The 16,429-nt window shown below is 41.0% G+C and overlaps 1 protein-coding gene across 4 annotated transcripts in view; it reads left to right on the top strand.

Annotated features, from left to right (window-relative positions):
* Window positions 1-14,133, top strand: part of LOC307044716 (uncharacterized protein) — a 32,184-nt gene extending 18,051 nt beyond the window's left edge. For 2 of the 4 annotated variants that reach the window (XM_079690015.1, XM_079690014.1), the window contains 2 exons: window positions 2,557-2,656; window positions 13,581-14,133. In XM_079690015.1, coding sequence (XP_079546141.1) covers window positions 13,727-14,077 — 351 coding nt within the window. In that variant the 5' untranslated portion in view covers window positions 2,557-2,656; window positions 13,581-13,726 and the 3' untranslated portion in view covers window positions 14,078-14,133. Of the gene's footprint in view, window positions 1-2,556; window positions 2,657-12,910; window positions 13,221-13,580 lie in introns of all 4 variants that reach the window. The other 2 variants (XM_079690016.1, XM_079690017.1) reach the window with 2 other exon arrangements.
* The last annotated feature ends 2,296 nt before the right edge of the window (window positions 14,134-16,429 follow it).

Genomic DNA, 16,429 nt, shown 5'->3' with positions numbered 1-16,429 from the left:
ATAGCCTACGGCTCAGTCATTTTCAGTCCAACGAAATTAACATGTAGGCCTAACATTGCTTAAGATTTCTACTAAATGAAACGTAGGCCAAAAGGAGGAGCCCTGCTATTTGCCAAACAACGCCTAGAACATAGGCTAGCTGGTCAAATCTAAATCACTTTTAACGACACATAGCTAATGGGTCTGAGGGCCACCTTTTTTTTTAGATTGGGCATAAGTGCTTGGGTTTAAGAGAGGCGAAGTCCCGCCCATCTACTTCCGACCCATGGGACCTTATTTTAGAAAAATTATGTATTGAAGTCAATGGGGAGAGGAAACTTATCTCTCGATCCCGTTTGAATTGTGCCACGGATTACACACATGATGTTTGTCAATCTTAAAAAATCTTTGTTTGTCGTAAAACTGTTGAAATATAAGACTATCAAAAATACGCAACTAGAAAGACTACAAATCCCAGAATCCCGGTCCCGCATGCTGGCTCTTACGGAACCAACTCACTCCCCTTGTGTGTGTGTACAGCTCTCAACATTCCCAGACTTGTAGTGATTTTCACCTCTTTTAATACTTTTTGCCTCATTCTGAAATAAATAAGTGAAATATGCCAACGTGACGGCCGTCTTGGTGTGTGGTGCGGACTGGGGGAAAAAAGTGGCCCGGGGATTAATTGACAGACAGGCCCACTTAATGCGCGGCATGTATCGGCCGGCCGGCGACGAAAGTATGTTACATAACAAAAAACCCTATGCATTTTATGTTATTTTGGATAATTATTCATATAGTAATCACATTACCTGAGCCCTTGGGTTGCCTAGAGCAAAAATAGTTACAGCATATATTATTTAATGATTTTAATGTTAACAGATCATTGATGCAATAACATTTTGACCCAATTTGCCTGACTTGACAAATGGAATAAAACATGGGCGTAGGAAGCATCCTCAATGTGGGTGAGACAATTTAACAGGGGGTGTGGGCAGGTGGTGGACCTCACCTCCTCCAGCAGGGTCCGGGGGCAAGCTCCCCCGGGAAGATTTTTTTTTAAATGTTGAAGTTAAATGCATCAATCTGGTGCACTGAGAGCAAAATTAGGGACTAAATCTATGGCAGTCAGTAGGGGCTTGGACTGTGAGCCATAGGGTCGCCGGTTCAAGTCCCCGACCAGACCTACTTTTGGAGTGTGGACTTCTACTTGGAGAGGTCCCAGTTCACCTCCTGCCCTGCCGTGGTGCCCTTGAGCAAGGCAACGGACATCCCCCTTCCCCCCTCACTCCCATTGCTCCCTGGGCGCTGTACAATAGCTGCCCAGTGCTCCTAGTACTAGACTGCTGGTACTAGGATGGGCTAAAAGCAGAGAACACATTTCACTTTGCTGTGTGCTGTGTGCTCTGTATGTGTGACCATTAAAGAGGGTTTCATCCCACTTCCCCCTTTTCTATCCTACGGGTACAGCCGTACAGCCACTCCCCCTGAACCCTGTTTCCCTGCCAAACTCCCGGTATTCCCAATGGCCAGTCCGCCCCGTGCGAGACGGGAGATGTAGTTCATTGAGCGGTTTCAGACAAACAGTTACTTCGCAGTTTTACGACACGTTTTTATTTATTTTTAATTGCAAAATTATCTTTTAAATTGACAAACATCATATGTTTAATTTGTGGCATAATTCAAACGGGATCGAAAGATAATCTTTCTCTCCCCATTGACTTCAATGCATAACTTTTCCGAAATAAGGTCCCATGGAGTTCCCCCGGAAAGGGAGGGACTTCGCCTCTGGCCATAGGAAATGTCAGTCCTACTTCACACAAAAAATGAAGCTCCACTATATTTAACAGACACATTGGAATATTGGAAACAAAAAAATAAACAGGAAACCCGTTACTGCCAAATATATACGGTAACAGAGGTAGAATGTAGCCAATTAAGGCTGGTAAAATACTTTTAAGTATGAAAGCCCTTAAAGCTTTGACCTATAGCCTACTTATGGTTCTATGGTGGGGGGTGTAGGGTATTTTAGCTCTGAGTTAGGATTAGCTGAAAAGAGTCCAAGAAGTTTATTTACAAGTTAACAGTGTTTAATAAAACAATGATACAATGACATTGCAAAAGGTGACTCAGGCCCGAGTGTGCTCCCTCCAGTCTCCGTGATGGACGCATGGATGGACGGCTGGAAAAGAGACCGACTTCCTGTTTGTGTCACATATTTATTATCTGTAGTCTTCTCCTATTGGCTTAGCGGGTCCAAGGCACGTATTGTCGTTTTCTGACGTTAGTTTTACAATCTTCTAATATCTGTTGGTCATTTAAACATTCCCTAATAATAGTATTGCAGCGTCAATAAGTGAGACTTGAAGACAGTGTGTTTAGTGTGCAACACCACGTGTCATTCTCCTTATATTCATCTACACAAAATAATATTAGTTACATGCTAATGCTACAAACACCGTCTGAACAGACAGGAAGTCGAGTGTTTCGACAATGTCGTGAACATCCGGTTACAGAATAAAACAGTGTTATTAATTTAAAGTTACGCCACATATATATTGATTTTATTCCTTACAGGGGCTGGCCTATTCCACTACCGCCTTGACTGAAATGTCTGTTGAAACGCATCAGGAGAAGGCGTTGAAACCGTCCATCACCGAGACGGTTGCATTTTGGGGTGAGCTGAGCACAAGATTTCCAAGACTGAAAAGTCTTTCTACTGGTGCACTGGATGGCGTTGGGGCATTAGAGCGTAGTGTGTTTTTTTTTATTCTTGGAAAGTGGTGCAGGCTTTCCATCGTAATGGCAGAATTGAAATAAGACATTACCTCTGTTTCCACTGACATGGGCGCATCAGCTGTGGTAACGGGTTGTAAGTCAAAGGCTCCTCACTGGAGGCAACTGCAGCAGGTTGAGGGGGACATATTACCTACATTTAATTAGTAATGCGTAAAAGTAATACATTACTGTAACTCTGTTACTTTTGTAATGTGTTACACCCAACACTGCTGAAATGTGGGCTGTCTTTACGTTGAACTCCTGGCAACGTTCCGCCCACGTCCCAACCAGTGTTGCTACAAGGTACAGGATATACAGCCCCAGGACAAGACCAGCTATGCTATGCTAGGTTTAGACAGTTACCTATGGAAACTATGACAATGGTGCTGAGTCTTTTCAATAAAATCTGGAGAGAAGGAGATATGCCAAGTTTGTGGAAAACAGCAGTCGTGCTACCATTCAATAAGCCAGGGAAAGATACAGCTAACCCTGGTAAATACAGACCAATAGCTCTTACATCACACCTATGTAAATAGGTGGAACAGATCATTGTCCCTAGGCTCTTACATGTACTGGAAAAGAAAGGGCTGCTGAGTAGTTTTCAGAGCGGATTTCGTAAAGGGCGGTCCACAATAGATGCATTAGTAAGAGTGAGTAATGATGTGGAAAAAACATTGAAAATGAAAGAGATAATGGCATTAGGCGCGTTCACATCGGAGTACTTTTACCCGTACTTTTCCCGTTTAGTTCCGTTGCGTTCACACCAAAAAGTACTTAGTTCCGAGAACTTTTACCCCATTTGTAGTGCCTGCTAGAGAGGTGGTACTATCCTGGGGAGAAGAAAGTACCAATTTCGATTGGCTGGGCGAATTGCAAACCACGCCCCGCAAAACTCTGAAAAGTTTTGTGAAGCCGTCATTGTATTTGCTGGCATTAGCATTAGCCCCGCGTACCAACGGAGAGAGAATAACTTATGGCAACACAAAAAAAAACATGTTAGCGGTGGAGTGATGAGTAGGTGTCTGCGTTCTGCCGATTTACTCGGAAGGAGCCAGTCCCCAACTCCAGGGACTTCCGGCCTGGGACTTCGGGTGGCAGTATACGCCGTGAAGTGGTTTGCGGCCTGCCAGTAAACCCAAAGCAGAAGAAGTGACATCAGCGGCTTCATTTGCCTAATCTTCCCTCACGGAACTTATTCCTGTGTGAACGCGATCTGTACTTAGTGCCATAGGGCCACTAAGTACGGCAAAGTACTTGGTGTGAAAGCGGCTAATAGTGTACTTTGACATTGAAAAGGCGTATGACTTATGTGGAGGGATGGATTACTGATCAAATTGAGTAGAATGGGTATTGGAGGGAGAATGTACAATTGGGTAAGGGCCGTTTTATCAGACAGGACATTTAGAGTAAAGGTTGGAGCAGATATTTCAAATTATTTTGAAATAGAAAATAGTATTCCCCAAGAGAGTGCAGTCAGTCCAATATTATTTAACATCATGATTAAGGACATATTGACGTGCTTAGACACATGCATTGCTGGGAATATGCAAAGTTCCAGGGGCGTGGGTTTGGCTGGACGAGTAAGAGAGAGAGAACGAGGGCATATGGAGTGGAGACCATCACGTTTGCCAAAGCAACCCCATTTAGCAGTGTTCCACCATGGCTTTCCCCAGAAGCTAACATAGATGTGAGTATCATAGAAAGAAAAAAAGAGTGGCAAATAAATGGAGTGGGAATTAAAACAAGTATGTATCTGAACGAAAAGTACTACAATTACCTAAAAATGTACACAGAGGGTTCTAAGAACAAGGAAGAGTGTGTTGGAGTTGGTATATACATCCCAGACTTTAAAATATTGATCTGAAAAAGAGCGTCTGATCAATTATCAGTGTATACAGCAGAAATGCTGGCTGTAATAATAGGATTACAGTGGGTTGAAGAGGTCAGACCAGATAGGGTGGTTATATGTACAGATTCATTATCCATGCACACAGTCAACAACAACTGCCAGAGAAGACATTCTCATAGAACTGAATCATAGCCTGTTAAGACTGCACAGAGGCGGTATAGATCTGCAGTTCTGCTGGGTGCCTGCACATGAGGGGGTGAAAGGGAACGAGTGTGCTGATAAATGAGCAAAAAGTGCACTACAAAAGAAAATAACATTACCAGTTCCACTTGGAGAAGGAGAAGGAAAAGCATTCATTAAGAAAAAAGGGATGGAGATCTGGCAGAAAATTTGGGAGGAAGACCAGAAAGGCAAAGAGTATCATCAAGTTCAAAAGACAATCACAATTAATATTTATAAAGAAAGAAACAGAAGGGAGGAAATCATGATTGCTAGACTCAGACTGGATCACACAGCTTTGAATGGTACGCTGTATACAGGGGCGCCGTAAGGGGGTGAAAAGTTAGGACGATTCTAAGGGCCCTTGACTGACAGGGGCCCAAACATTTTTAGAACATTCATAAAAAAACGTTTAAGTAACCAATGTGATATCTTTTCATCTGGCCCAAAATCCCTGACGGCGCCCCTGGCTGTATATCATGGGGAAAAGTAACAGTGACAAGTGTAGGAACTGTGGAGTTAAAGAAGATGTAGAACACATGTTGTTACATTGTGACATCTATAAAGCGGAAAGAGAAAACCTAAAGGCTAAAGTTATAGAGGCAGAGAGGGAATAGAGAACCGCAGTGACGCGTCAAAAACCAATGCAATTTCTCCATAGGATTTTGGAAAATAGCTCGAAATAAGGTCTGTGGTTGACACACATTTAAGAGAGGGATCACGTTTTGTTCAGCCAGATAATCTCCACATGTCAACCCTACTTTTATAATTTTTGAATCATAAATCTAGTCGCCAGAAGCAAAATGCTAACGCTATGCTATAGACGAACTACAAGCCAGTACAGCAGCAGGGTCGCACGACTTCAACGTCACGCCAACTTAAGATCGTTTCAACTGACTTGCACTGAAACTGCACTTTGAACACTTTAAATATATTAACATTTTAAACTGTATACCCCAGTTATCTAGGCCCTTTTTGTTTTGTTTCATGTATACCACGTTTATCTAGGCCCTTTTTGTTTTGTTTTATGTATACATGTCACACTGTGGGAAACGATATTTCGATATTTCTGGATACAACGCATGTAGAATTTTTGACAATAAAGCTGACTTTGACTTTCGCGCGCTTGCATATTTTAACAAAGCTTTTAATTTTAGCCACACTGAATTTAACTAGAAGTCATGGCTGTGTCAATTACCAGTCTGATATCGTTTTACAAAGATGACAAGAGTGTAGATAGAGGAGAGAACCACTACAAGTCAGGACACGTAAAACAGTGCTGCCTAGATGAAGGTGTGCTTACCGGTGTTGTCAAGGTTTATAGTGTCGGTGAGTAGTGATAGCAAGAGTACCGTTAGCCTAGAGTTAATTTATTCACATACATTCCCATCAACAAATCCATTTTATGTGTCACATGAAATCTTTATTAGGCAAGGCAAGGCAAGTTTATTTATATAGCACTTTTCAACACAAGGCAATTCAAAGTGCTTTACAAAAAATGAAAGACATTAAGAAAATGGCATTTAAAATCAGTCATTAAAAAGAAAAGCTAATCAAACATTAAAAGAAAAAATACATGGATAAAAGTTACAGTGCAGTTTAAGATATGAATAGTTCAATTAAAAGCAGCGACAAAAAGAAAAGTCTTCAGCCTGGATTTAAAAGTAGTAAGAGTTGCAGCGGACCTGCAGGTTTCTGGGAGTTTGTTCCAGATATTTGGAGCATAATAACTGAACGCTGCTTCTCCATGTTTAATTCTGACTCTGGGGACAGAAAGCTGACCAGTCCCTGAAGACCTGAGAGATCTGGATGGTTCATAATTTAGCAGGAGGTCAGAAATGTATTTTGGGCCTAAACCATTCAGTGCTTTATAAACCAGCAGCAGTATTTTGAAATCTATTCTTTGACACACAGGAAGCCAGTGTAAAGACGTCAGAGCAGGAGTGATGTGATCCACTTTCTTAGTGTTAGTGAGGACTCACGCAGCAGCGCTCTGAATCAGCTGCAGCTTTCTAATATATGTTTTAGTGAGACCTGTGAAGACACCATTGGAGTAGTCCAGTCTACTGAAGATAAAAGCATGGACAAGTTTTTCCAAATCCTGCTGTGACATCAGTCTTTTAATCCTAGATATGTTCTTTAGGTGATAGTAAGCTGATTTAGTAACTGTTTTAATGTGACTGTTGAAACCCAGGTCAGAGTCCATGACTACACCTAGATTTCTGGCTTTATCTGTTGTTTTGAACATTGCAGACTGAAGCTCAGCGCTAACTTTTAAACGTCCTGCCTTGGCTCCAAAAACCATTACCTCAGTTTTATCTTTGTTTAATTGGAGAAAGTTCTGACACATCCAGTCATTGATTTGTTCAATGCACTTACTCAGTGTTTGAATTGGAGCATAGTCTCCTGGTGAAATGGTTACGTAAATGTGTGTGTCATCCGCATAGCTATGGTAACTTATTTTGTTGTTCTTCATTATCTTAGCCAGTGGTAGCATGTAGACGTTAAAGAGAAGAGGCCCCAAGATTACAAATATTACACACCAGAAAACACAGAAATATCCATGAAATAAACATACAGTAGGCTATAAACAATTAAAGGGATAATTGGGAAGGCATTACAAATGTAAATATATTTTAAATAATAAAACAATCCCACCACCACAGGTATCTACAGGAGAAGAGGGAATTCTCTCCACAAAATGTGAATGCCCACGTGGCTGCATGAGCCATCTTTGCCATCCACAATTTCAGCTGCACTGACACCCCCTGTCAGTGGAAGAAGCCAAAGGCAGCTAAATGTATGCATTCAGTGGAGGATGTTGCAATGTTGTGGTTGTTAGAGTGTTAGGTGACTTTGATAAGTCTCGTGAACATTTTCACTATTTTGACATTTTCATAGATCAAAATTGAACTAAAGAAATAAATGGTAGATTCATCCATATTGAAAATAGGTGTCAGCTGCTACACTAATTATAATAGTTATATTTCTTAATTAATTAAGATAAGATATTACTGTATTGATCCCAATTTGGGAAATGTTTGTGTTGCAGCAGCATAACAAGAAAAACCAAATATAAGTTATTATATATACAAAAGTATGTAAGGGATGGAATATTAAATTGAATATAAATGTAAAATGTACATGTGATTTTACGTCCAAGAGAAGCTATGGAGCAGAGAGTTCTCTGCCAGCCAGAGGTGATTTGTTATTAGTTCAATATGTCAAACTGATTTCCCTGACTACAATCTTTAGTTACATGGTGAAACGTTATGCTGCTTGTACTAATTAGACTTATCATATAAGCCACACAGGTTTTAATAGGATATATTCATTATCTTTACTTAAGTTGTGGTCTTTTCAGCAGCGCCATCTCTAAAACGGCGATACAGTCACTACCCATCATTTACATTTCACCGTGGTATGGACAAAAATGTAACGTCAGCTTACCTCATGACACGAATCCAGACTCTCCTTTGGAAAACATTGGACGGTAGTGATGACCTACTCGCTCCCCACTCCTGTCCCACCAAACACCGAAGTACATTGTTGACCTTTTTACATTTACTTTGAACTTTTCCTCTATGATTGCTCCACGTTAGCTTTCTATCAAACCAAACACCAAGAAATCTTATTGTATTTACCTGTTCAAGAGGTTGCTCATACAATTTTAATGATACAGGAGCAATTTTATGCCGTTTTGTAAAACAAATGACTTGCGTCTTAGCTACTGACAGTTTGAATCCCCATTTATTTGACCATTTCTCCACTTCAACTATTGCAGCTTGTATTTTCTTTCCAACATGTGCTACGTTGCGGCCTTTTGCCCACAAAGCCCCATCATCTGCATACAAAAATGTTCCCACACTTGGATGAACTTGATTAAAAGTGTCATGTATCATTATATTGAACAACAACGGACTACATACACTACCTTGCGGAGTACCATTTTCCACATCATACACACTTGAATATTCTGCACCTACTCTTACTTGTATTTTTCTGTCCCGTAAAAAAATCATAAAACAATTATATGCTTTACCACCAATTCCCAATGATTTTAACTTGATTAGTAGTCCTTCCTTCCAGAGCATGTCATAAGCCTTTTCAATATCAAAGAAGACTGCAATCACTACTTCCTTGTTGGTCTGTGCTTTCCTGATGTCTGATTCTAAGCACAATATAGAATCCATTGTATTCCGACCCCTACGGAACCCACATTGATATGGTGATAACAGAGCTTTACTTTCTAAGATATATGTCAACCTTTCTGTAACCATTCTTTCCATGATTTTGCATAAATGCGATGTCAGGGCAATAGGTCTTTAGCTAGATGGATCTGAAGGGTCTTTCCCTGGCTTTAGTATGGGCGCGATTATTGCTTGTTTCCAAACCGAAGGAAGTTGGCCAAAAGCCCACACCCTATTAAACAATCTTAACACAATGACTAGAGAGTTATCCGTCATATATTCCAACATTTTATAGCAAACACCATCTTTCCCAGGAGTGGTTGACGAGCACTAATAATTGCTTTCCTCAACTCAAACATACTAAAATGCAGGTCCACCTGATCCCCTAACACTTCTACTCTATCCAATATTCTCGGTTTTTCCATTAATGTATTATCTCTGCACTGCCTGGCTTCCTCTGTAAGGTTATCTGAACTATGAACTTTCTTAAATGTCTGAGCTAGAAGTTCCGCCTTTCCTAAGTTTGTGACAGCTATTATGTCCCCTCTGCTCAAAACTGGCAACTCATAATTCCTTCGAGCTCCCCCCATTCTCCGAATCATGCCCCAAACATCTGCAAGCTGCACTTCTCTTCCAATGCTATTGCAATATTGCCTCCAAAAAGTGCGTTTTTGCGTTCGTATCGTCCTCCTTACTATAGCCTGGGCCCTTTTATACTGATTCAAAGCTTCCTGAGAATGGAGTTGTTTGAGTTGTCTGAATGCTTTATTTCTGTCTTTAATGGATTTGTTACATTCACCATTCCACCAGGGTACACTCTTGGTGCGCCTTACTCCTTCAACTTCCGGAATTGCTTCTTTAGCTGAATGTATGATAACCTTAACGAGCTCCTCATTCAATTTATTTATATCATCATAATTTTCCTCTTGAAGTGTTTTACATATATTCATACTTACAACTTGGAAAGCATCCCAATTAGCCTTTCCCAATTTCCATCTAGGAATTTTCTTCTCCTTTTCAAAACGTATGTTGGTCCCAACTTTAGTCATTACAGGATAATGATCACTGCCCACTGTAGTATGCTTTACCACACTCCATGTACTTATACCTGCTATAGCACTAGACACAAATGTCAGATCGAGTACTGTTTCTATATTCTTTGTACAATTATATATTGTTCCTTCCCCAGTGTTAATACACACTAGCCCGTGGTCATCTATAAATTCCTCAACTACTGCACCATTTGCATTCGTGCTACTGCTACCCCATAGTGAGTTATGTGAATTAAAATCCCCACACCATATGACTTTTCCTTGCAGTAAACCCCCAACATCCTCTAATATACTTTGATCTAATTTCCCACATGGATTATAATAATTTACTATATCTATAGGTCCTCTATCATTCCATACCCTTATAACTATTGCTTCAGGATCTGTACTTACATGCATAACTTTGTAACTTACACCACTCTGTATGAATGTTGCAACTCCTCCCCCTCTGCCAGAGTCCCTATCTCTTCTAACTGCAGTATATCCCTTCACAATAAAATCCAGTTGTGGTTTCAGCCATGTTTCCTGAATACAAATTACATTAGGTTTCTCTCCCAGATTGTCATTATATTTTTTAAGCCCTTGTCCATTTGCAATTAAACTTCTGGCATTCCACTGCAGTACAACTAACACCATCAAGTTGATCCACTGCATGTCTGAGATTGTTGAACATCATCATTTAGTATATCTTTCACACTTTCCCACTGCATCCCTTTCACATCAAGGTACTTTTCAGCTGATCTGACAATTATTTGTATTCTTTCATTCCGGCTTTTAGTCTGCGCTGAACAGTTGATAATCTCTGCCATAAACAATACAAACTCTGTTTTACTCACTATCAGAGTGTCCTCCTTCAACTTAACACAGTTGTGGACTTTTTCTGTTTCTTTGCTCTTATTCTTGTTTTCCATTGTAACCTGCGTTCCTCCTGAAACTGTCTTTGCTGCCTCTGCATAGCTTACTCCCTGCGTCACCCTGACTCGCTGCACCTCTTCTGCTTTCTTGCTAACCTCACATCCACGGTACGCTGAACTATGCTCCCCTCCGCAATTGCAACATTTCAGCTTTACCCCTTCTTCACATTTGCCGTATTCATGATCACCACCACATCTGCCACACCTTTGTTTCCCTCTGCACACTGCCGCCACATGTCCAAATCTCTGACATTTAAAACATCTTATTGGTGGTGGAACATACGGTCTCACATAATAACACATATATCCAATAAGTATTTTTTCCGGAAGCCTTTTTTCATCAAAGGTGATCAGAACCGAAAGACTATCTTCTTTAACCCCATTGCGGTTTGCTTTCATGCGTTTGACATCACTTATTTTTGCATTTGTTATATTCTCTTTCACATCATCCGCTGTAATTCTGACGGGGATTCCTGTCACCACTCCCCTGACTAGCTTTTTATCACTAAACAGTGAACACTCCACTTTCTTACCCTCCACTGTACTCATCTTTATTGCCCTCCCCTGTTGCTCTCTATCCCTACATTTGATCAACATTGATCCATTCCTCAATACTTTGGCACTCATTACCTCCGCGATTTCTTTACTGATCGATTTAGTTAACCGTATAGGGTTCCACTCGCCGAACAAAGCTCCCTTTTTCGCAAGTTTCACAACCACCATGAACTCCTGTTGCCTATTTCCGACTACTCTTTCTCTCCTTTCACCCTCACTATTACTCTCATCCGGATTAGTATTTCCTTGCTTTTTACGTTTATTCCTCCTCACTATATCCAATTCTCCATTTCCATAACTCCTGCCTACTCCCTCCATGTCTCCTAACTCGCTTCCTGACCCGTCACTTCCCTCTGCCATCTCTCATCCAGTCACAGTCCAGTGTTGCCACCTGTCCTGCTCCAAATGTTTGTCCAAACACTTGTCCTTGCCAAACAGTCTTCTGCACCTCAGTCTCGCTGTGTCAATCACCAAGAACTTCCTGTCCAACTGCCGTCCCACTGGTAGAGCTGCAGTCTGCACACGAGTCTGCCTCCAAGTGGACAGAGGAGATGTTGCTTCACCTTGGCCGGGAAACGATAGAACAAGCACGTTTCATGCAAAGACCTGTGGCTGCAACCCGGAGCAAAGCAACAAACCATTGCGTAGCTAACTAGTAGCGCTAGCTTTAGCTAACGTTAACTAACGAAACGAACTGCCGAGTAAAATTGGAAAACACTGGTAATTAATTATTCTATCATTTGTAAAACTACGGTGTTAAAAACGACAATTTCAAAAATACAGATTCTAATGGTCAGATATAGATATACAGATACTAAAGATAGGCATGTATGTACTTGCTTTCAAGCAGAACACAGGGGAAAACAAACTTAGCGGGAGTGTTTACGTGTTCGGCGTAATGACGTACAACGGTCTCGACAAGTTCTGTAGTCCTATTCAGCCACTCGGTAACAACCATCGTTTTTCAGACACGTAAACTCTTCAAAAATCACCAGTGGGGTCACTGCTGATGTATTTAATGTCGTAGAACAAAACGTGATTTATCTCTTAAATTTGTGTCAACCACAGACCTTATTTCGAGCTAATTTCCAAAACCCTATGGAAAAAAATGCATTGCTTTTTGACGAAGGAACCGGAAGTGCTAAAAATGCTAACTTACTTCCGGGTTTTACGACGCGTCACTGCGTTTCTCTATGGAGTGTGGTTGGTATTCTGGGAACAAAAGGAGAGGGAGTAAGAGCTACCAGAAAGGCACTGTTTACCTTCCTGAATGAAACTGGGGTAGGAAAAAGAATGTAACATTAGGTCAGGAAAGATCATAGATTTTGATTTTGTTTTATTTATTTTATGTTTTTTGTTTCTTTTTTTGATTAGATCATAGATAGATACGTCCATGGCCCTTTCTCATTTCGTCAAATCCCCCTCCTCGACTCCTCTGTCCTCCGGTAGTGACCCGGAAATGAATTTCAGCGCGCCATGTTGAAGGACATCTAATTTCTCTAAATGCACTTCGAGGACCGAGGATCAAGCGTCGAGGAGGCTCTCTGGAGGAGCTATAACCGAGGATACACTGATGGGTCCTCCACGGTCCTTCGCAGATGCATTTCCGGGAACGTTGGGTCTAAAATAGGCGTGACACACCGCTGGAATCATTTCAAAACCATGGCGGGAACAATGCACAAATGTAAGTGTTGACAAATGATACGTTGCATTAGTTATTTAAGAAGTGAAATGCGCGATCCAACTCCGCCCGTCTGTATGCAGTTAGAGCCCTCTAACCGCATTCCTTATTGACATTTCACCTGATATTCTTTATGTTTTTATCCACATTTTAACTACACCCAATCCTGCTACAGCATACCATGATGTTTAAAAGTGCAAACGTTAATTTTTTTGTAAGAGTGTTAAATCAACCAGAACTTTGTTTAGCATTCAGCACCATCATTTGGTTTGGGCTATGTTGTACAATAGAATCCATCGCTCATTACAGTCTGTAAATCTTCCAACAGTTTTAAGCTACACCTTTTACTTTGTCTTTTCACAGGGACAGAGCAAGACACTCTGACCCTCATGAAAGTGAGGGTCGAGAACGATAACAATTTTACTGGCCGAAGGCACACTGCCAAGAAAGCCTGGGAGTGAGTGACATTTTCCCGGATTGGGAACATAATAGATCCGTATTTTACGGCCATGCATGAGGCCATCGGTGGGAGGCCATCCATCGACCCTCCCACCCTGATGGACTCGGCCACTGCTGCTGTGGCTTCTGGCAGTGGCTCAACATCCACTGAGGCTGTCCAGAGCCAGGCCACAGTGGAGGATGAGGAGGCCAGAGAGTCTGGCTCGGACAGCCAGGAGTGTGTTGAGCCATCCACCTCTGCCGGTCCCCCTCCCCGAAAAAAAAGAAAAAGCGCTTTGCTACAGCTCCTGGAGGCAGAGGCGGACAAGGAGGAGGACCGCTTCAACCGCCAGCAGGCAGCCTCGGAGGAAGCCTCCGCCAAATTCCTCAAGCTCTTGGAGGAACTTGTTAGGAAGGAATAGTGTCTTTTTTTCTTCTTCTTTTTTCTGTACTTTGGATGTGTTAATTTATTCTTTATTTATATATTTATATACAACATTTAGTAAACATATTTAAGTTTGACCTTAACTGGTGGTGTGTTCATATTTCTGTTATTCAGCCAGTGTTCGTGGGTCTGGTGGCCCCGAACACCCTGTATGTAATATACATGTGTGTGTGTGGGGGGGGGGGGGTACAGTGGGTGGTCACTGAAAATGTGTTCTGATATCTGTTCTTCACAGAAAATTCAATACAAATCCTTTATTTATCCAGGTGAAATCCCATTGAGATCATTGATCTCTTTTTCAAGGGAGACATGCAGAGCCAAGGCCATTGAGTGAGTTAGAGAAAATAAATTATCAATTTTCTTTAGAAAAATAATAAACGGGTCCCACAGACCCGAACACCATACAAGGGTGACATCAAGCATGAAGCCTTCTTTACAATTAGACATACAGAAACAGACATGTTTACTGAAGATACAAGGAGATATTTATTTTATACAAAGCTGAATATACATTTTATGATTGTGACCTGACTGAAAAGCCAACGTTTTTAAAGTCTTCTTGCAACCCAAGGCATAACTGTCTATAGTCATACTGAAAGCCATGGCCACTGATTTCCGCTTTTTAAATCTCCACCTCAAATAATTCTGCGCATAAACCAACCGTGTGTAAAGTATCAAAATGCAATATCAGGGATGTTTTATTATAAATAATATATACATTAACATTGAGGCAAGTTACTGCATGTAGCTCAAACCCTACATAAGTAAAATTGCTAACACATGTCTCTTCTTTCTTTTCAAGTTCAGTCAAAGCATAACAATATTTTATCACTGAACATGACTCAATTTCAACACTAAACGTAACATTTTCAAGAGATTGTGTGATGACCTATTTCACATACAATTTGTAATAAAGATATGGGTCTGTAAAGTCCTTTGCTCTAAATAAACTTGAGCAAGGTTAAATTTGAAATAAGGCATATAAATGGACGAACAAAATAACTGAGTAATGCATCTGGCCAGTAAATGCATTTTTCATCGGTGAAGAAAACAAACGGGTAAAAAAAAAACTGGCCATAAACAGGGGCGCCGTAAGGGGGTGAAAAGTTAGGACGATTCTAAGGGCCCGTGACTGACACGGGCCCCAAAAATTGTAGAACATTAAGAAAAAATGTTTAAGTAACCTTTCATCAATCATCAATAATGAACATTAATATAACATTATATTGATAATTTACTCACTAAACTTACGATTCATTTCACTTTTTTTGTTCTAAAAGTTAATTATCCAAAGCCTCTGTATACCCCCTCTATTTACATGTAATGGTTTGGTCCTGTCTCCAAACGCTGTGCGGCACCGCTCTTTCTAGCAGAGTGACAGCATGTGAGGCAGGGATGCGAGTACTTACGTGTGTACGATGTCTCAACGACTAACAAAGTCAGGCTTTCAAAAAAGAAAAGAAAGGAGAGAAAGACAAGAGAGAGTGACAGTATGTCACCCAGTTTTGCTCTGATTTACCACCACCATCAGGCCTTTTCATTTCCGTTTTGTTGTCCATTTACACTTTAATACCCGCTTATTTTGTAGTTGGTATGTAGATTTAATTAGAAAATCTGCTGCTTATTTTTTTTTTTGTGATAGCATTTTTAGAAATGATAATATTGGTGTTAATGTTCACTTTATTTTAATTTCAGTTTGGTCATGTATATTTAAGTTATATTTATTTAGATTTATGAATGTTCCATTCAAAAATTTGATTATTAAAAAGGCATGTACACCATAAAAGATGACTATTGAGGTCTATTGTCAGGAATGTTAGTGTTATATCAAATAGTGAATTCTACTGCAGCAGAATGTTGCAGTAGAATTTGCAGTCTGCACAGTGTTATATGTTCACAGCTCAGTGTCAGTAAATATTGATCGCTTAGTATTGGACTACAAGATAGATGCAAGCCTGTGCAGGTAGAGTTATTTAAAGCATAAATTAGTGGGTTGGTTTCTGGAGGTGTGGTTACAGCAATTGTGCTAGGTTTGCGTGGCCTGTGCCTGGTGGTGGGGCCCAATGTGATATCTTTCCATGGGGCCCAAAATCCCTGGCGGCGCCCCTGGCCATAAATAAAAATCCTCTCAACAATAATCGTGGTCGTTCAGCTGGACCGGGTTGTGGTCAGGAGCCGAGATTTGGTCTGCCAGTCTGTCTCTCCGGCCCTGTCCACCTCACTCCCTCCTCACGGGGCGAGGTGGAGACCTCTCTACCCCCTGCTGCTGCTGCTACTGCTGCTATCAGTTCAGTCATGTCTGCAGTAATGCTGAGATTGTGCAGTACAC

Source organism: Notothenia rossii (assembly GCF_949606895.1).
Source record: "Notothenia rossii genome assembly, chromosome: 1".
NCBI classification, from domain to species: domain Eukaryota; kingdom Metazoa; phylum Chordata; class Actinopteri; order Perciformes; family Nototheniidae; genus Notothenia; species Notothenia rossii.
The sequence above is the reverse complement of the archived record's forward strand: the minus strand, read 5'-3'. Positions and strand labels throughout refer to the sequence as shown.